The sequence below is a fragment of the Sinohyriopsis cumingii genome, chromosome 3 (assembly GCF_028554795.1).
Source record: "Sinohyriopsis cumingii isolate HCF-2022 chromosome 3, ASM2855479v2, whole genome shotgun sequence".
Lineage (NCBI taxonomy): Eukaryota > Metazoa > Mollusca > Bivalvia > Unionida > Unionidae > Sinohyriopsis > Sinohyriopsis cumingii.
In genome coordinates, this window is record NC_142963.1 from 58,289,861 (window position 1) to 58,311,650 (window position 21,790).

The 21,790-nt window shown below is 36.5% G+C and overlaps 1 protein-coding gene and 9 non-coding genes across 10 annotated transcripts; all 10 read left to right on the forward strand.

Annotated features, from left to right (window-relative positions):
- The first annotated feature begins 521 nt into the window (after positions 1-521).
- LOC149802913 (small ribosomal subunit protein uS8A) lies at positions 522-20,807 on the forward strand. Its single transcript, XM_089952407.1, has 5 exons — positions 522-586; positions 4,856-4,999; positions 7,965-8,044; positions 16,455-16,540; positions 20,678-20,807. The coding sequence occupies exons 2-5, from the start codon at positions 4,867-4,869 to the stop codon at positions 20,769-20,771; spliced, it is 393 nt and encodes a 130-aa protein (XP_089808533.1). The 5' UTR covers positions 522-586; positions 4,856-4,866; the 3' UTR covers positions 20,772-20,807.
- Positions 9,285-9,525, forward strand: LOC149802914 (small nucleolar RNA SNORA73 family). The gene has a single exon (XR_016420348.1). It is a non-coding gene; the product is annotated as a small nucleolar RNA SNORA73 family (small nucleolar RNA).
- On the forward strand, positions 10,023-10,264 carry LOC149802915 (small nucleolar RNA SNORA73 family). Its single transcript, XR_016420341.1, has one exon. It is a non-coding gene; the product is annotated as a small nucleolar RNA SNORA73 family (small nucleolar RNA).
- LOC149802916 (small nucleolar RNA SNORA73 family) lies at positions 10,767-11,008 on the forward strand. Its single transcript, XR_016420347.1, has one exon. It is a non-coding gene; the product is annotated as a small nucleolar RNA SNORA73 family (small nucleolar RNA).
- LOC149802917 (small nucleolar RNA SNORA73 family) lies at positions 11,515-11,757 on the forward strand. Its single transcript, XR_016420344.1, has one exon. It is a non-coding gene; the product is annotated as a small nucleolar RNA SNORA73 family (small nucleolar RNA).
- LOC149802918 (small nucleolar RNA SNORA73 family) lies at positions 12,250-12,491 on the forward strand. The gene has a single exon (XR_016420340.1). It is a non-coding gene; the product is annotated as a small nucleolar RNA SNORA73 family (small nucleolar RNA).
- On the forward strand, positions 12,994-13,234 carry LOC149802919 (small nucleolar RNA SNORA73 family). Its single transcript, XR_016420349.1, has one exon. It is a non-coding gene; the product is annotated as a small nucleolar RNA SNORA73 family (small nucleolar RNA).
- On the forward strand, positions 13,737-13,978 carry LOC149802920 (small nucleolar RNA SNORA73 family). Its single transcript, XR_016420343.1, has one exon. It is a non-coding gene; the product is annotated as a small nucleolar RNA SNORA73 family (small nucleolar RNA).
- Positions 14,485-14,726, forward strand: LOC149802921 (small nucleolar RNA SNORA73 family). Its single transcript, XR_016420346.1, has one exon. It is a non-coding gene; the product is annotated as a small nucleolar RNA SNORA73 family (small nucleolar RNA).
- On the forward strand, positions 15,233-15,474 carry LOC149802922 (small nucleolar RNA SNORA73 family). The gene has a single exon (XR_016420342.1). It is a non-coding gene; the product is annotated as a small nucleolar RNA SNORA73 family (small nucleolar RNA).
- Positions 20,808-21,790: the final 983 nt, after the last annotated feature.

The following is a 21,790-nucleotide window of genomic DNA, read 5'->3' on the forward strand; positions in this document are numbered from 1 at the left end:
TAATAAACCGATTTTCATGTGACAGAGAATACCTTTCAAATGTTGAAAATTAATGCAAAATAAAAGTTTCCATTAGCCCGGTATCAACCGTTCCGGTGGCCTAGTGGTTAGAGCGTCCGCCTCGGATGCGGGAGGCCGTGGGTTCGATCCCCGGCCGAGTCGTACCAAAGACTTACAAAAATGGTACTAACAGCTGCTTCGCTTGGCGCTCAGCATTAAGAGGTTAGTGTTAGGACTGGTCGGCCTGGTGTCAGGATAATGTGACTGGGTGGGACATCATGCTACATGTCTGCGGCATGATGCCCCAGTGCTAGACATCACTATAAACTGCCACAATGCAGACATGGTAGCGATATGACTGGAAAATTGTTAAAGCTACGTTAAAAATCCAAATCACATCACATCACATCACAGCCCGGTATCCTGGTCTCCCATGACTCTCCGCACTTGCTCGTATTCAGAGTATCATTGGAGCCCAGGTACTAGGCTAATGCTTCCGTTTTTCTCACGCGGAATACTTCTGCTTTTTTAAACGATGGACGATTGATCCGATTGTACTTCCTTTTTCTTACCATCTTTGTCGTAGGTTTGTAGATCCACGAGAAATACCAACAGTCAATCGTATTTAATCCATAAATCCTGAACTCTTACATTAAACTTTAACCTTCAGAACAATAGCAGAACCATCTGATCTTCATTTAAATTGTTGATTGTGACGGAAAATCATGTTTGCTATGAAATCTAATGATTATCTTAATGGTGGCTAACACACATTTTTGACCGGGTCCCTCACACATTGAAAGCCTAGTCATTCCAAATCATTTCTGATATATTTTTTTGATGAACCAACCTGTTTTTATTAGCTCATGCTTTCCTATCGTTATCACGTTTGCTGGCGGTAATATTTTATGGAGATGTACAAATTTGAGTTGCAGACTAGCACATACTCAAATTTAGGTGTTTTGTGAAAACTGGGTCCGGCCTTGTTTTGGATATGCTATATATAATTTACTGGTGTACTAGTCTTAAAAATGACCTCAGATAGTTCTTTTCTTTTCACGTTTTCATTAGTAGTCACAAATTGTGCAGATATAACAGTTGATCATTTTCATGGGAATAAGTGGGTCCATATTTCAGCGAAAGAAATCTCGTCTTTTGGTTTTAATATTATCCAGTCTTGTTTTATCGTTGAAGGGTTGCATAGTTTAGTAGTTCAGCAACCTGTCTATATTCAAGAAAAGTATATTCAAGTTAGATTGGGTGTTGTTGTTTACATAGTCCTACGTGTAAGACCTTGATGCTGATATTTATGTTGTGTGTCAGGGTCTTAAGGTCTAACTAACGGTGCTGTGTAGCGTGTTTTGAGGTTGACTAACATTGTAAAAAAAGTAAGATTTTCAGGAATATCTCGCACAACATGCAACTAAAGAAATAACGCTTTTCTACAAAGTAAAAGTCATAATGTTTTAGTCGGACTTACTGTGATGTGGTTTCTCAAATAAATTCAAATTGTCAGAAAAGAAATGCTAGTTTTAAAGTTTTGTTGGCCTACATTTCAGTTGGCTGGAAAGTGAAGAAAGCTGGTAATGCCGAAATCGGGTTAAGTTAAAATATTCTTCTTTAACAAAATGAATAAAATATATTGTGCCTATTGGAAATGAATGCAACGTTTCTTTTCATTCAAGAAACATAGCCCCCACATCAACCTACATTAAACATACTTTGGCATACTTTGACTACCATCGTATTTGAACAAATTCAAATGTATATCAATGCAACATGAAAATGCGTCCATTTGCTAGTGTTAGATTTTGATTGCACCAGGATACAAATAGCGCAATAAGTATATTACATATCAATTTGTGGAGGAGTGTTGATATGGGCTGCCAAGTGTACGAGATATTCTTGAAATTTTGATTACTTGTTCCAATGTCAGCTGACACTAGAACATGCTATACAAGCACATTATTTGGGTAGTAAGACATAGCACTAAAACAAAAATAACGTGCTATGTCTTACACTGTAAGACTAATTGTTCACAGTGTTTGAAATTCTGGCTTCATGGTTCATTATTCATCACTTGCCAGTGATGATAGTAGCCTAACAGTGGAGGACATTCTGATATTTTTGTTTTCAATGTTGCTGTCTTACTGCTTAAAAAGGCACTGTGTAGCATGTTCTATGGCAAACTAACATTCAGGGGTGAAACGATTCATCGATATATCGATGCATCAATACTTTTGGTGAAACAATACACCTATTGATACAAGAGACTGGGAATCGGTACAAAACGATACTTACCTTATGCATGTTATTTTAGTCTTCAGCAGTCATCAATAATTATTATTAGTTGCCTTGTTATTCTATAAAATTATAATCCATCTGAAACAGCATTTGCAATCACAGGCATTCATGTTTATTAATAAAAATGAAAAAGACTGTTTGAGAATACCCATTCTCTCTACATGTTAACACAGAGACATGGTTTGTAATCTCCCCCCTGCTAATTATTTTAACCTAGAAGTATGTTAGCATATACTATACATTCCAAGACGTGTTCCAGATACTTAATAAAGTACTTTATTCATCATTTAATAACAACTTTCACACGAAGGTTTTACTTTTAATTGTATCTTGATTCCTTTGTTCAATTTGACATCACTTTAGGTTAAACAATAACCACCAATCAAAAATCAATGTAGCTTATTCTCTGTGTGACAAACAGGAAGTATTGGCAGAGTAACAGAGAATTGTACAAAATAGTCCCAGAGATCAGTTTCCCAACATATTCAAGCTGACAAAGCTAGCTATATATATGCCCCTTCAGAAAGAAGCACATTAAAATATTGATACAAAGAAAAGGAGCAGAGTATGCTCAGAATTAAATAACAGATTAATCTTTATACATCTAGAGGTGACATCTGTCAAAAATGTTGATTTTAGTATAGCTATAAGTGGACCAGGAAGAATAAGAGACAGATATTGAAGTTTAAAAATTGACCTTTGGGCATTTTTTCCTCCCCTCTTTTGTTTGATATAGGGTGAGATCTCCCTTACAATAAAATCCTGTAATCACCTCTCCTTAAATTGTGCATGGGAAACTAATAATTTGGAAAGACTCTTTCATGCAGAGATATTTGACCAGTGCTGGAAGGTGATTATGGAATAAATGAAATTAGCATAGAATGAGCGATGGGGCATATTTTAAAACTGCTTAAGTTGTGTATGTGAAAAGAAAATTGTAGAATAGAACTGGGTGTATTAAGTAGTTTTCCTTCTTGACTAATGAATACAAGTATCTGTGGCTGCAGCAGTCTTCTGCATCTGCAGGATATAAAATGTGATAGATTATCATATAGCAGGCTGCGTATGATGAATCATCATTACACGGCACAGATGTATTGTTTCACCCCTATTGACATTTGAACGAGAATTTGCATTTTCAGGAATCTCGCACACACCTGGCAGCCCATTATTTGGCTTGAATGTGACAGAAACAGGAAATGCTGAAATCTGATAAAGTTCAAGTTTCTTTAATGAAATTTTAAAAAATATATTAATATTAAAAATGTTTTGATTGCTTCATTTTGTTCCAGATATCCTTTAAGCCGATTTCTGCATTTTGCTTCTAATTCAAGCCAACTGTATTGTAGGTTAATGAAACTTGAAAACATCCATTTGCTTGTGTGAGGTTTTGAATTTATGAGAAAAGGACATCAAAAAAAGTAAGGTCTGTGTAACTAAATATAACTTTAATTTGGAGAAAAGACTATAATGGCTACTAAATGTACAAGATATTCCTGAAAATTTGACTTCTTGTTCTGATGTTAGTTGACCTCAGAACACACTACACAGTGCTGTTATTTAGACACTAAGAAGTCAACCCCAAACCAGCAATATCAGGGGAGGCATCTTAAATTGTGGACTATGTTGATAGTAAATGTATCATTATGACACCTCAATAAATATTTGAACATGGGCTACAGATATTTAGATATTCAGTTTTGAACTTACTATACTTATTGTGCCAGTACTGATAGTGATAGGTAATTCGATCGGGCATAAAATATGCACAAGAAAATAAAATGATCACTGCTTATATCCCCAATAGCACATTTGTCTCCACAATAAAAAATAAGATTGAAGTTGTTAAAAACGGCATTTCATTTGAAAGAAAACAGCGATAGAGCTGTTGTGATGTGTTTGCAAATGTTATTTCATTTGTGATGTACGTGTCCTGTGGAAGTTCTTGTATTTAATGAGATTATATAATAATTGAACAGTAATTCATATGAAAGCGAATTACTGGTATGAATTTGTTGCAGTAATTTCAAGAAAATTCATGTTCATAATTGTTGTGGTGTAATAATTATGCAGAAAAAAGGATAGTCGTTGCGTACCCGAAAAGTGTAAAGGGTTCAGTAAACTCGGTCCAAGAGATTTTAGGGTCCAATTTACTGATGGTACTTTTGTAAATTTAAAATGTGTGCAGTGTTGAAAAATGTTCATTCTAGTATTTAACAATTGAAGATTGTATTTGGATCTGATAGATACTGATATGAAGTAATGTTTTAATTTCATTTTGATATAACGAGCTTTCATATTTCATATAATTCAAATCATCATTCGGAACACTGCTAACAATAATTGTCTGTAGCACAAAATGCATAACTTTCTGATGGGCTGCAAAATGGAATTCCAGAACAGTAATCTTTTTAGGTGTGTGTCAGATCACTTTTGTGTCCAAGATCTCTCTTGTATTCAGATAAAAAATGGCATGCATTTGAAATATTGAAATGTTGGGTCCAGATGAGATTTGTGTTTGTGCATACATAAGAAATGTTTTTTTTTCCAGCAGCAGCCAGGATGGTTCGTATAAACGTACTCGCAGATGCACTTAATTCCATAACCACAGCTGAAAGGCGTGGCAAAAGGATGGTGTTGATAAGGCCATGTTCAAAGGTCATTATACGCTTCCTAACAGTAATGATGAAGCATGGTATGTATACTGTTCACGGCAAGTTAATATGCTTTGATAATGATCATTGATGACTAATACTAGTTTTATTTTTAGCTTTCCTGGTGCTAGACCAGAACATAATGGGGTGGAAGATTGTCCATTGTCAGTCCATTTACAGTTTGTTGTCGCTACTCCTAAACCATATGCAGGATTGCTATGAAACTTCATATACACATTCATTCAATATGGCTATCACATTGTTCAGGGTTTTCAGTAGATTTTCAGACTGAAGTCAGTTGACCCTTGACCCCAAAAGTCAAATTTAAAATCTCTACAGTCAATTCATTTGGACAGTCATGAGCCCATAGGTGTGATTCCATAATATTGGCAGAAACAAATGATGTTTAAGATTTCTTGTCATGAGCTGAATAATGAAAAATACTTGTCTAATATTTTGTAAGAAACATACATTCTCATTTTTGTTAACTTGTTTCTTTTTCTAATTGTTACTGTGTGTATATTTCGTATATGAAACAAGATTGTTATATACTTGATTACATTTTCCGCTTCTCAACTTATTCTCTTATCAACTGCTGAAATAATTTTATATGCAAAAATATATCCATGCAACTACGGTCATACATTATTCATATATTAAGAATGTACATCAGAGAATTGTCAGTTCACTTTTCCACTCTTTCTTAAATTGTTTAACAAATTTAGGAGATTGAGTCTTCTTGTCCTTCTCAGGGTTGACACTATCTTTCTGTTTCTTTGGAGTCTGAGGGTCAGAAACTTCACTTTTGGGTTGTTTTCGAGACTGAGACAGAAAAAAATTGTACTCCTTTGTGCCATTGTGATTTTAAAGTTCAGATGTATGCATTGACTGTTATGTCCATTAAATGTTTTTTTTGAATCATCCATTAATGAAAACTTCAAGCTTTCAAACATTTTTCTTGTTGGAGCAAAGTTATCACCCATAAACACAATCCCACGTTGAACACTGGTTTCGTGAGAAGCCTTATGTTAGCATTTTGTCTAACTAATTGAAATTTAAAGTGCAATTAAACTAATGCCAATATTTTATCAGAAATGAATCCATTAAAGTCATAAATGATTACAAAATTTTAAACATTTTGCCAAATGAAGCAACTTAATTGTCAATAAAACAATTTAATTTGGTCCAGTGACCTTGAGAACTGGCTTCACGAGCTGCCACTTTAGTTCTGTCCAAACATACAATGCTAATATTTGATCAAAAGGCAGTTCATTCAGTTCATAATTGTTTCGTCTTCCTCTATCATAAACATAATCTCAAAACAATCTGACCTAATTGAGTTGCACCTAACTTGATATCAATAAACTGTTAGCTCTGCCCAGTTAATATATCTTTCAGTGGTGCACAATTATTGGCCATCATGGTGTTAACTGTTGTCGAGTAGGTTTGTTATGGACAGTACTCTCTTGGTAAGAAACTACGCTGGAGGGTAATTACGATTGATGCTCCAGCCCCAAATCTATGTACAAGTCCAAATTTCCGCACATAAAAAATGGGCCAAATTTAAATTCCATAAGTCAAAACCTGAGTATACACGTCTGTTGAAAATCCTGTGCTCAACAATTCTCAAATGTTTAACAGTTTTGGGTATTGGAATCATATTTGTCCTGCAGCAGTGCAGTACATTGTACAGCTTTAATGTAACTGATCTAATGGAACAAGTTACCAGTGTAACTGACATAATGGAACAAGTTACCAGTCATATATACATATATTTTCATTCAAGCAACAGAACAACAGTGATATGAAATGAAATGAGTTTGTTAACATAAGCAATCAGTGAACACGACTGTTGAGCTTTGTAAGCATTATTTTATTCATTAATGAGGCCATTAATTAATTTAGTTCCAATGTTATAGATTTAATATTACAAGGAATGAGTGTAACATGTCTGTAAGCAGTTTTGTGCCTTTCATCAGATAGCTTTGAAAGCATCATTGATTTTGTTTTTTAGATGGCACACACCATCCTGAAGATAAAAACATAAGTCAGAAGAGTTGGAAAGACTGTAAAATGTACAGAATGCACATGGACACAATTAGTGTTAATGAATTGGAAATATATGTATAACAAAACAGGCATCTAACTGCATATATAGGGAAATGTGCCAGAACAGAGTGCAAAAATCAAAAGTAACTTAAAGCTACAACCAAACCACCGAACATAAAGCAACTTCATTGTAAGCAGGACAGAAGAACTATAAATTAAAAGCACTACACAGAGCTGGAAAAAACCCCAGTTATCATTTAAAAAGGAAGTAGAATCTATCTACAATAATGTAATCAACACAAGCCAGCATTCAGGGTAACTGAAAGCTATAAGTAAATATACAAGACTTGAAACAAGAAGGCTAGATCTGCAGCTGATTGTGATAGCAGCATACCGTTTTTTTTTTTCTAGTTGTTTTTACATATGGAGCAATTCTGCCCATTGTGTAGTGAGCATGGGTATGTGTGTGTGTGTTGTGAACATGTAAAAAGTTAAAGATAAATGCTAATGTAAAAATTCTGAAGATTGCTTTTAGACATTAATACCTTGCATAAAAAGAAAACCTCTTCAGATTTCTTTAAAATACTTTATGGTCGTGTACATTTTCTTTGACATTTTTTAATTGTTAGTAGAAGAAACACAGTCCAGATAATAATTCTATGAGCAGGCAAAACACACACACACACACACAGTGGAACCTGTCTTGAAAGATTACATGTATCCAAAAACTATCAAGCATGAAGGTCAGTTATGTCTCTTTACTCCAGTCTTGTATATAATATTTCAACCACATTCAAGATTTTTGGATTTTAACAGTACACATGGCAGACTTTATCCGCACAGGTTCACATTTTTTTCTCCAAAAATGTTGTTTCCAGTCAGCAGTCTCACTGGAATAATCGTATTGAGTCCTATTTAACAATTTTCTTTTCATGAGCTTGGACTATTTTTTTGCAGGATACATTGGAGAGTTTGAGATAGTAGATGATCACCGGAATGGCAAGATTATTGTAAACTTGACAGGAAGATTGAATAAGGTAAGAACAGTATAAAAAAAAAACTTCTATATACATTATGTTGCTTGCTTTAAAAAAATGTCCACTACGGCCAAAATGCACCTACCTCATTTGACTACACTAGAGCACTAGAGTGGAGGATTCAGGCATAGTACATTAAACTACTTAATGGTTGAAATGCCTAATGTTGACACCCATTGGACACACAACTTTTTTTTCATTGGTTCAAGTAGCTGTCTTGTAACATTGTAAGTTTCCTGCAACTTTTCAAATGTAGAAACAGTTTCCCCATGTCTACCTGGGTTGGTCTTACTGCATTTGGGAAAGGAGCAAAGGGAAAGAAGGGGAAATTTTCTTGGTACAAATTTACATCTGTAATTTCCTAAATTTCTTCCTGCTTGACTTCAGAAATTTTATTTTTTGTTTCCTATACTTTGAATTTTTTCTTTCTTCATTTGACTGCTTTTATTCTGTTTTGTTGGAATTGCGGGGGTCAGACATTTTAAGGACACCACCCTCTATAAAACCATACTAAGATCACTGCCACTCAACCACCTCCAAACTTTTTTCTTTCTTCTAATTAGCCCATAATTATTTATGACCAAAGGACCCAACACATTTTAGCCCTACTCCTTGTAGACCAGGAGAATTTGTGGGATGGCCTGTAGTCTGGCTGTTGATCGACTGGCTGTCTGTTAGCTTAGTTTGTTCTTGTTACTTACGAACTACTTTGACGATGCTAGGATCTTGATAAACATGTTCATCTCAACATTATAGATGGTCCTCAATGAAAACTGCTGCTCAGACCTCCAGTGTGGTTGCCAACATGGCCCTCTTGAAAATTTTGGGGTATTCATAGCGGATTTCTCATGACGTCTGGTTGGTCCTAAATGAAATTGGTGCCAGTCTGGTGTCCAATATGGCCACCAGGTACAAATACTGCTCACAGTATGGACATCATGGTAGTGAGCTTTAAACTCTTGCTTGAAAGTCTAGTTGGTCATACGTCAGTCTGATGTCCAGTATGGTCACCACAACAGCCATCTTGAAAACCTTTTTAGTGCTATTCCATCTGAATAGAAAGTTTTGTTGATAGTCTAGTTGGTCCTAAATGAAAATGGTGTTGCTCATACTTCTAAAAAGGCCACTTGGCCAGCTTGAAGGTTGTTATTGCTACTCCGTCTGAATGATAGTGATATCAGCATGGTATTTTTTCACTAAGAAACTATATGTGATTTCTAGTTGGTTCTAATTTAATATCCCAATGTTGACATCTGGTAGATACAGGGTTTCCCTGTATCTGCCTGGCTTTGTCTTTGTGGCGAATGGGAGCTTAATGTCCCAACAAGGACTTGCAGTAGAATTCCTTTCCACAACATTGGAGAGAAATCCCAGCTTTGGATCAGCTCCGACCCAGTGCTAGGGAACCCAGTATATTCCATAACCTTCCCAGAGTCTCTTGTAGACCATGACTGGGGAGATAAGCCATACAGGGAACATGTCATCCTTTACCTAAATATTTCAAGAGAAAATATATCATTTGCAAAGTCACTTTGCTCAAGATGTTGCTTTAAGACACTGTCTGGTTAGAAAAAACATTTTTGATTCACTGCAGAAGTAGGTAACTGTTTAAATCGTGACTTTTATTGAAGATAATTTCTTGGGGCTAAGATGGAATGATTGTTGAGATCAGGTGACTGGAACATAAATGTGCATGTGGGCAAGTTTGACAGATTTTATGGGGTTTTATTTAGAAAGGAAAACCAATAGGCAATAAAATTACATGGCTCTTGATATTTATTTATTTAGTGATGCTTATTCATTGAAACTAGTGTCTGGCATTGTTGCTTTTGATCAGAATTTTGGTCTCTTTGGGGGGGTGGGTGCATTTCAGGTGCGCAGTGGTGACTGCTGTAATAACATGTAAGGAGTCATTGATATGATTGCCCAAAAAGTTTTTATGGTAAGATGTTAACATTTTTATTTGCTATTTTATATCCCAATGTTGACATCCAGTAGATACAGGGGTTTCCCTATATCTATTTGGCCTTGTCTTTGTGGCAAATGGGAGCTTAATGTCCCAACAAGGACTTGCAGTAGAATCCCTTTCCACAACATTGGAGAGAAATCCCAGCTTTGGATCAGCTCTGACCCAGTGCTAGGGAACCCTGTATATTCCATAACCTTCCCAGAGTCTCTTGTAGACCATGACTGGGGAGATAAGCCATACAGGGAACATGTCATCCTTTACCTAAACACTATTTTTCTTGAGGAATTGAGTCATTTGCCAAGTTAATATGCTCAAGATACTGCTTTATGCTGTACAAAGGTACTGTCTGGTTAGAAAAATCTTTATGATTCACTGCATAAGCAGGCAACTATTTAATACATTACCTTTTTGAGGATAATTTCTTGGGGGTAATGGGAATGGCTGTTGAGACCATGTGACCACAATATAAAGGTGAATGTGAGCAAGCTTGACAGATTGTTTTAAATATAAAGAAAGGAAATCAACGGGCAATTAAAGCACAAACAGCTGTTGAAATCTAACATTTATTGATGCTTGTTCATAAAGACCAAGTTGGGGTTGGGCAGTGTGGCCTCTCTGGAAGAGGGTGTCATCTTCAGAGGGCATTACACATGGCAGAATCATTGTATTAACATCATGGAGTTGTTGATGTAATTGCCAAAGAAATTTTTGTAGATGGCTAAATGTTACCACTTACCTTTGCTATTTAATATTCCAATGTTGACTTCCAGTAGATACAGGGGTTTCCCTATATCTGCCTGGTTTTGTCTTTGTGGCGAACGGGAGCTTAATGTCCCAACAAGGACTTGCAGTAGAATCCCTTTCCACAACATTGGAGAGAAATCCCAGCTTTGGATCAGCTCTGACCCATTGCTAGGGAACCCTGTATATTCCATAACCTTCCCAGAGTCTTTTGTAGACCATGACTGGGGAGATAAGCCATACAGGGAACATGTCATCCTTTACCTAAACACTATTTTTCTTGAGGAATTGAGAGTCATTTGCCAAGTTAATATGCTAAAAAGTTACTGCTTTATGCTGTACAAAGGTACTGTCTGGTTAGAAAAATCTTTATGATTCACTGCATAAGCAGGCAACTATTTAATACCTTACTTTTTTGAGGATAATTTCTTGAGGGTAATGGGAATGGCTGTTGAGACCATGTGACCACAATATAAAGGTGAATGTGAGCAAGCTTGACAGATTGTTTTAAATATAAAGAAAGGAAATCAACGGGCAATTAAAGCACACACAGCTGTTGAAATCTAACATTTATTGATGCTTGTTCGTAAAGACCAAGTTGGGGTTGGGCAGTGTGGCCTCTCTGGAAGAGGGTGTCATCTTCAGAGGGCATTACCCAGGGCAGAATCATTGTATTAACATCATGGAGTTGTTGATGTAATTGCCAAAGAAAATTTTGTGGATGGCTAAATGTTACGACTTACATTTGCTATTTTATATCCCAATGTTGACATCCAGTACTATACAGGGGTTTCCCTGTATCTGCCTGGCTTTGTCTTTGTGGCGAACGGGAGCTTAATGTCCCAACAAGGACTTGCAGTAGAATCCCTTTCCACAACATTGGAGAGAAATCCCAGCTTTGGCTCAGCTCCGACCCAGTGCTAGGGAACCCTGTATATTCCATAACCTTCCCAGAGTCTCTTGTAGACCATGACTGGGGAGATAAGCCATACAGGGAACATGTCATCCTTTACCTAAATATTTCAAGAGAAAATATATCATTTGCAAAGTCACTTTGCTCAAGATGTTGCTTTAAGGCACTGTCTGGTTAGAAAAAACATTTTTGATTCACTGCAGAAGTAGGTAACTGTTTAAATCGTGACTTTTATTGAAGATAATTTCTTGGGGCTAAGATGGAATTGTTGAGATCAGGTGACTGGAACATAAATGTGCATGTGGGCAAGTTTGACAGATTTTATGGGGTTTTATTTAGAAAGGAAAACCAATAGGCAATAAAATTACATGGCTCTTGATATTTATTTATTTAGTGATGCTTATTCATTGAAACTAGTGTCTGGCATTGTTGCTTTTGATCAGAATTTTGGTCTCTTGGGGGGGGGGTGCATTTCAGGTGTGCAGTGGTGACTGCTGTAATAACATGTAAGGAGTCATTGATATGATTGCCCAAAAAGTTTTTATGGTAAGATGTTAACATTTTTATTTGCTATTTTATATCCCAATGTTGACATCCAGTAGATACAGGGGTTTCCCTATATCTATCTGGCTTTGTCTTTGTGGCAAATGGGAGCTTAATGTCCCAACAAGGACTTGCAGTAGAATCCCTTTCCACAACATTGGAGAGAAATCCCAGCTTTGGATCAGCTCTGACCCAGTGCTAGGGAACCCTGTATATTCCATAACCTTCCCAGAGTCTCTTGTAGACCATGACTGGGGAGATAAGCCATACAGGGAACATGTCATCCTTTACCTAAACACTATTTTTCTTGAGGAATTGAGTCATTTGCCAAGTTAATATGCTCAAGATACTGCTTTATGCTGTACAAAGGTACTGTCTGGTTAGAAAAATCTTTATGATTCACTGCATAAGCAGGCAACTATTTAATACATTACCTTTTTGAGGATAATTTCTTGGGGGTAATGGGAATGGCTGTTGAGACCATGTGACCACAATATAAAGGTATATGTGAGCAAGCTTGACAGATTGTTTTAAATATAAAGAAAGGAAATCAACGGGCAATTAAAGCACAAACAGCTGTTGAAATCTAACATTTATTGATGCTTGTTCATAAAGACCAAGTTGGGGTTGGGCAGTGTGGCCTCTCTGGAAGAGGGTGTCATCTTCAGAGGGCATTACACATGGCAGAATCATTGTATTAACATCATGGAGTTGTTGATGTAATTGCCAAAGAAATTTTTGTAGATGGCTAAATGTTACCACTTACCTTTACTATTTAATATTCCAATGTTGACTTCCAGTAGATACAGGGTTTCCCTGTATCTGCCTGGCTTTGTCTTTGTGGCAAACAGGAGCTTAATGTCCCAACAAGGACTTGCAGTAGAATTCCTTTCCACAACATTGGAGAGAAATCCCAGCTTTGGATCAGCTCCGACCCAGTGCTAGGGAACCCTGTATATTCCATAACCTTCCCAGAGTCTCTTGTAGACCATGACTGGGGAGATAAGCCATACAGGGAACATGTCATCCTTTACCTAAATATTTCAAGAGAAAATATATTATTTGCTAAGTCACATTGCTCAAGATGTTGCATTAAGGCACTGTCTCTGGTTAGAAAAGACATTTTTGATTCACTGCAGAAGTAGGTCACGGTTTAAAACATGACTTTTATTGAGGATAATTTCTTGGGGCTAAGATGGTATGATTGTTGAAACCAGGTGACTGGAACATAAATATGCATGTGGACAAGTTTGACAGATTTTAAGGGGTTTTTTTTATATAGAAAGGGAAACCAATAGGCAATAAAATTACACAGCTCTTCATGTTTATTTATTTAGTGATGCTTATTCATTAAAACTAGTGTCTGGCATTGTTGCCTTTGATCAGAACTTTGGTCTTTTGGGTGGTGGTGTGCATTTCAGGTGTGCAGTGGTGACTGCTGTAATAACATTTAAGGAGTCATTGACATGATTGCCCAGAAAGTTTTGATGGTAAGATGTTAACATTTTTATTTGCTATTTTATATCTCGATGTTGACATCCAGTAGATACAGGGGTTTCCCTGTATCTGCCTGGCTTTGTCTTTGTGGCGAATGGGAGCTTAATGTCCCAACAAGGACTTGCAGTAGAATCCCTTTCCACAACATTGGAGAGAAATCCCAGCTTTGGATCAGCTCCGACCCAGTGCTAGGGAACCCTGTATATTCCATAACCTTCCCAGAGTCTCTTGTAGACCATGACTGGGGAGATAAGCCATACAGGGAACATGTCATCCTTTACCTAAACACTATTTTTCTTGAGGAATTGAGAGTCATTTGCCAAGTTAATATGCTAAAAAGTTACTGCTTTATGCTGTACAAAGGTACTGTCTGGTTAGAAAAATCTTTATGATTCACTGCATAAGCAGGCAACTATTTAATATATTACTTTTTTGAGGATAATTTCTTGGGGGTAATGGGAATGGCTGTTGAAACCATGTGACCACAATATAAAGGTGAATGTGAGCAAGCTTGACAGATTGTTTTAAATATAAAGAAAGGAAATCAACGGGCAATTAAAGCACAAACAGCTGTTGAAATCTAACATTTATTGATGCTTGTTCATAAAGACCAAGTTGGGGTTGGGCAGTGTGGCCTCTCTGGAAGAGGGTGTCATCTTCAGAGGGCATTACACATGGCAGAATCATTGTATTAACATCATGGAGTTGTTGATGTAATTGCCAAAGAAATTTTTGTAGATGGCTAAATGTTACCACTTACCTTTGCTATTTAATATTCCAATGTTGACTTCCAGTAGATACAGGGGTTTCCCTATATCTGCCTGGCTTTGTCTTTGTGGCGAACGGGAGCTTAATGTCCCAACAAGGACTTGCAGTAGAATCCCTTTCCACAACATTGGAGAGAAATCCCAGCTTTGGATCAGCTCTGACCCATTGCTAGGGAACCCTGTATATTCCATAACCTTCCCAGAGTCTTTTGTAGACCATGACTGGGGAGATAAGCCATACAGGGAACATGTCATCCTTTACCTAAACACTATTTTTCTTGAGGAATTGAGAGTCATTTGCCAAGTTAATATGCTAAAAAGTTACTGCTTTATGCTGTACAAAGGTACTGTCTGGTTAGAAAAATCTTTATGATTCACTGCATAAGCAGGCAACTATTTAATACCTTACTTTTTTGAGGATAATTTCTTGAGGGTAATGGGAATGGCTGTTGAGACCATGTGACCACAATATAAAGGTGAATGTGAGCAAGCTTGACAGATTGTTTTAAATATAAAGAAAGGAAATCAACGGGCAATTAAAGCACACACAGCTGTTGAAATCTAACATTTATTGATGCTTGTTCGTAAAGACCAAGTTGGGGTTGGGCAGTGTGGCCTCTCTGGAAGAGGGTGTCATCTTCAGAGGGCATTACACATGGTAGAATCATTGTATTAACATCATGGAGTTGTTGATGTAATTGCCAAAGAAATTTTTGTGGATGGCTAAATGTTACCACTTACCTTTGCTATTTAATATTCCAATGTTGACATCCAGTAGATACAGGGGTTTCCCTATATCTGCCTGGCTTTGTCTTTGTGGCGAACGGGAGCTTAATGTCCCAACAAGGACTTGCAGTAGAATCCCTTTCCACAACATTGGAGAGAAATCCCAGCTTTGGATCAGCTCCGACCCATTGCTAGGGAACCCTGTATATTCCATAACCTTCCCAGAGTCTCTTGTAGACCATGACTGGGGAGATAAGCCATACAGGGAACATGACATACCTTTACCTAAATATTTCAAGAGAAAATATATTATTTGCAAAGTCATTTTGCTCAAGATGTTGCTTTAAGGCACTGTCTGGTTAGAAAAGACATTTTTGATTCACTGCAGAAGTAGGTAACTGTTTAAAACATGATTTTTATTGAGGATACTTTTTTGGGGCTAAGATGGTATGATTGTTGAGACCAGGTGGCTGGAACTTAAATGTGCACGTGGGCAAGTTTGACAGATTTTGTGTTTGTTTGCTTTGTTTTTTAGAAAGGGAAACTAATAGGCAATAAAATTACACAACTCTTGATATTTATTTATTAATGTACATTCATTAAAACTAATGTCTTATGGTGAAGAAAAAGAGTATTTAAATTTGGGAGCAGGGTAGGTGGGTTATTTTGTTGTAAGTATAGTATATACATTCATTTATGCTCATATTCCATCTCTTAAACTCCAGAACGCTCCAGTGGCCTAGTGGTTAGAGCATCTGCATCGGATGCGGTAGGTCGTGGGTTCAATCCCTGGCCGAGTCATATCAAAGACTTACAAAAATGGTACTAACAGCTGCCTGGCTTGGTGCTCAGCATTAAGAGGTTAGTGTTAGGACTGTTCCGCCTGGTGTCAGGATAATGTGACTGGGTGGGACACCATGCTACATGTCTGCAGCATGATGCTCCAGTTATAGACATCACTATAAACTGCCACACTGCAGACATCATAGTGATATAACTGAAAAATTCATAAAGCTTCGTTTAAAAAAGATCAAAATCTTAAATCCTTCAACTCCTCATTGTCATCCATATTAGATTGTTTGATATTTCTTCTATTCAAGTTTTGATTTTGTGATCAGTTATTTGAATAGATTCAGATTGCAAAAGTCACAAATGTTAAATAATGTATATAGTGTAATCATAATTTTGTTAAGTGAAAATTACATAGCTTGTAAATTAATTGGTATGTTAAAGTAGTATGGTTTCTTGTTACAGTGTGGAGTCATCAGTCCCCGGTTTGACATTGCTCTCAGAGACATGGAGGGGTGGACAAATAACTTGCTGCCCTCCAGACAATTCGGGTATGTCCTATGTTGTGATAAAATGTTTACAGCATTGATTATTAGACCAAGAGGATGTATTCTTGAATTCAGTTACCATTCATTCAGTTTTTTACATCTACTGGTAATAGACCAGAAGAGATTATGGGATGGTCTGTTGTCCATTAGCACAAGTTTCTTATTACTACCACTTCTAAATTGCCTAAAGGATTACAATGAACATCTAATATGGCTATACCAGTGGCCATCTTGAAAATCTTGTCACTACTACTCCCGATCGGATGGTCTTGTCAACATTGGGGTTTTCACTGAAAGACTTTGTGTGATGTCTAACATGTGTGCCAAAGAGGCCATCTGGAAAATCTTGTTATTGTTACTTCTGACAAGATATGACATGGCCATGATATTTTCATCATATGACATCTAAATTTGTCTAAAAGAAAATGATGCCACTGTGATGTTCATCTTGGAAATCGTGTTATCGCCACTTATCCTGAACAAAAACGTAATAATGCCATGGGGTTTTCACCAAATGATGTGTGTGATGTCCTTTTGTTCCAAAATGAAAATGGTGCCAGTCTGATTTTCATTATGGCCACCATGCCGTCCTGAAAGTATTGTTGCTATGCCTCCTGAATGAAAAGTAGTATTCCCAGCAAGGCTGCTAAAATTGTCATTTTGGAAGTCTTTTTTTTGGTCACAATTTCGGGATGGCTGGTCATGTTGATAATTGTGCTTTCAGGAAAAGACTTGTTACGGTGGAAATGGTGCCAATCTGATGCCCAGTTGGGCCACCTTGGCAGCAAGCTTAAAAATCTTGTTATTGTTAACTCCTCTGAAACAGAAACTCATCAACATGGGGATTCCATCAGAAGACGACTTGTGAGGTCTAAATGAAGATGGTGCCAATCTGATATCCAGTATGTTTTTGTTGAAGAATTTGATTATTAGAGGTGGTTTCAACACTTTTCAGTTAAAAGGAAGAAATGGTTTTGTGTGGATTTCCCAGAAATTCTTTTCAACCAGTATTATGTTGTCATTTTGGGGGAGTCTTGCTTGGATGTGTATAAATATTGATGGTTTTACAAAAATGGAGATTTTGTTGGTACTTGAATGCATGTATTGGGGAAGGATCTTTTTGTTTTCCCTGATATATACCTTTATCAGAGAAATGGCAAATCCGATTTGGTCTTTTTGCAGTGAATTCAACTTTGCTTTCACATAACTTCACCAAACTTTACAGGATGGAATTAATGCAAGTCCTGCGTAATGTACCGTCATCAAACTTGGGTTGGTTTGCCCTTTTAAAGATGAAGAATACAATTATGGTTTGGGGTATAAATATATAAGGTCCAAGTTACTGTGACTGACCATTGCCAGATAGTTGATCTGCAGTAACATTAGCTGTTTGACATATTTTGCAGATGGATTGCTGTGAAAGATGGGAAGAAGCCTATTGCTTTGGGGGTCCAAAGGAACCATATCACAATGTTCTAAGAAATCGAAATGATTTTGCTGGAGTAAATTGAGTTTTAGTAATCATCTTCACTCAGACTTGATGATTTTTGTAGAGATGAGAATCTCAAATACATTTGCAGATTTTCTTACATCTTTTGGTCCAGTAGATTATATTCGAGATTGGTGATAAATGATTTCTTTATGGTTTTTAAAGCCACACCCTTATGATGTCAATAGGCAGATAAAACTTAAATCACTGACAATAGTTTTTTTGTTGCATGTGACCTTTCTAATTATTATAAATGATGAAAAATGGATGATTGACATAAAATGAAAACCAGTGTTTTTGAAATCTTGTATGTTGTCATTAAGACATAGTGCTATGGGTTTAGTAAGAAAAGAGTTGGAAACATTTGCAATATGATTTCTTCCTCAAGTACATATCATTTATACTTGCTTGTAAGACAATTCCAGCTGCAAACTGGACAGACATGGGTCTGTCATTGCATAATGCACCAGCAGATCTAGGTCTGTGCAGTTAGAAGTGATTAGTAGAGCAAGCAAAATAGACCCTGATCTACAGTTGCATTATACTACTGCAGATCAGGATCTTCGTTGTGTGCAGTTAGACTCCTTATAAGCAAGTATGTATGTTAGTAGCCAAGTACATAGTTAAACAGTAAATTTGTAGATGTTTTTACTTCTTTTGGTCACTAGACATTGTGTGACAGCCATATCAGTTATGATGGTACAGGGTTTGGAATGTTTTACATCTCACATCAAGATTTCAAGAAATACTCTGAAAGACATTCATGAACATTTGATTCACTTTTTGAATGTTGAACAGTTACTGCTTCAGGGTAAATTGAATCAGATGAAAGAATTGAATAGTTGGTACCTATACATGATTGAGAATTCAGCGCAGTAGTGAGTACGGATATATAGGTATAGAATTAGCATACAGTGTACATAGAATTCAATTTAATTGGAACAGATAATCTGTATTAAATCTGATTGTTGTATGTTTTAAGGAACTATGAAATATAATAAACGTCTTGCTGATATTGCATTGTACTCATGATTACAGTCATTATAATATTAGGAGTACTAGAAGGGAAAGAAATAAACGTCATGCTGATATTGCGGTGTACTTGTGATTACTTTCATTATAATGTTATGAGTACTAGAAGAGCCTGAAATTACTAAAAATATTTGCGACTACATAGATCGCTCCCACCCAATTATTAATTTTCAGAGATTTTTTCAATTGAACTTGCATTCTTTTGATGTCAGGGTGCCTATTGATAAAACAAAAATGTAAAGGTCAAAATTAAGGCAATTTGGGGAATTAAATTTTGTTAGGATTAAATAATAACGTCATGCTCATGATAAGATGGACAACAGGTACATCAAGGATACTGAATACAGGAATGTTGTGCTTAGGTAAATTGTACCTGATTAGTCAGGTTATGATCCTGCAAGATTTTATTATGCAAAGGGATTTCAGCATATTTGGAAACCAGGTTCAGCATTTGCTGCATGCACCAGTATCAGGATGTGGAAGAATTTGTGGTTTTTACATAAGGGAAGCAAATTAAGTGATGTCCATCTGTCTCAAATTTTTGTTTGTGCAAAATAACTTGAGTTGTCCACCATCTGTGCTTACCAGACCTTGTGGATTATTTGCACTTGGGGTAAGAAAGAACTTGATTGACTTCTGGGTCAAATATGCAAGCATTGCCGCAAGCTATGGGCGTCAATCTACTGCGCTCCTTTACCACTTGATTATTTCATTCTGACAGCATGAAAGGTCATATTGGGTTGATGCGTGGAGAGAAAAAAATTCTTGCTTTTGCAATGATATGTTCAGCAGTTTTATGCACATTTTTGAGAAATGTGGAAGTACCCATGGTTGATAAAAGGAACATTGCAGATGCTGTGGTTCCTGCACAGTATTTTAGGTGCCCACCATCAATAGTTAAGAAACTTTGTGCATGGCTTGTACCTGGTGTAAGGGAGAAAAATGGTTTCCACAAGACGACTTAAATTCACCTTAAACAGTTGCCAGATTTTGTGGATGGCTTACACTTGGGGTAAGGAAGAACCCAATTTATTTCCAGGTCAAAAGGTTATGGGTCAGGGATACTAAAAGGAGAAAAAAAAGTTACCACCCACCAACTAGAGCTGCACACATTTATGGTTTCCAAGCTTTGTGGATGGTATGCACTTGTAGCAATGAAAATACGTATTGATAATGAGCTAAAACGGTCATGGGCCAAGGTCACAGTGGCAGAAAGAAGAAAATTGGTTTCTGCATGATAAATATTAGTTCTACCTAACAGACCTGCACCAAACATAAGGCATGTTTTGCACTTCGGCTACAACCTAAATGAAACCTACTGATTTGGGGTGGGTGGGTTAAAAGATAAGTCATAGTTTCTGAAAGAATTTTCATTTATCTTCATAGACAACTATTAAAAATGGGGCAGTCGTCAGATGTTCCATTTACAGTACTTTTGTTGTCAGAAGTTGGAATACATAAATTCTCCCCAAAATGTGACCAAAGATAGAAGATTTATGTACAGGAAAATTGTGAACCATGTATTATCTGTTTTCAAAATTGGCTTTTGTATCACCCTTAAATTCAATATTTTAGCCATTATTCTAGCAGTTATCTTCAGATTTAATTGTATATTTCAGCTTCTTGGTATTGACAACATCAGGTGGCATTATGGACCATGAAGAGGCAAAGAGAAAACACCTCGGAGGCAAAATCCTTGGGTTCTTTTTCTAATACAGTGTAAAAATAAAATAAAGCAGCTGCAAAGAACTGGGTCCTTTTTTGTAGTTTTAGTGTCAGTTTAAGACTTGTAAAATGCACATTCCTTAGTTGAAATAGGGTGAACTACGTTTAAAATTGGAAGCACATTTTTTTATGTCGGCCATGATGTCTATCCATTGTTTTTCTAACCTGTTGATTTTGAGGTAAATAGATCAAAGGTCACTGAGTCGGAGATGTTCCCAGGATATGCGATCACATGATTCATAATTTGTATGAATTTGCACACTTGGAAAGCAGTTATTGCACAAGAACTACACAAATTAATTTCAAGTTGCACATTTGAAAATGTACTCTGTGAGGTATAGAGCTTTATTCAGCCATTCACCTTAAAATGCTTGTAGAAATATTGTAGCACTTGTATTTTTTTTATAACTGTTTACACATCTGGTTTCTTTGACTTGACATGAATGGTAAATTGAATTTGATTGGCACATTGGGCCTTGTAACAAGCATTGTTACAAAGTTTGAACCTTGCATCAAGGAAGTTTTACAAATGGTGTTTATAATTTGGTCTTTGTATAGCATACATGCCAACCATTATGCTTTTGGCGTAATCGTTACGCTTTTTTTTCACTAAATTATGCATAAACGTATATGGATTACACTTTTTCGGTATATCCACCTTAAAAAAAAGTCAATTGTTTCTTTTCTCGTTTTTATTAACATCCCATTAATCCCACAGACCATATTTTAGAAAAGATGGCTTCTGCGTAACTAAATATAAGAGTACGCTTGTCCGTGCACTTTCCTAACAGTATTATGTTCTATTTATAGCAACAATCCTATTACCCAGAAACATGCTGGATCTACTTTCAATTTATAGAAGCTGTATGGCTTAGTGAGGAGAGAACACTTTTTTTCTAATTTTTAATCTTGCAGATTCTTTTTTCCAATTTATATTTAGTACAGAACCAGTCTATAGGTATTTGGTGCTAAAAAGTATAATTTATTTTAGTCGATGCGTGTATGAG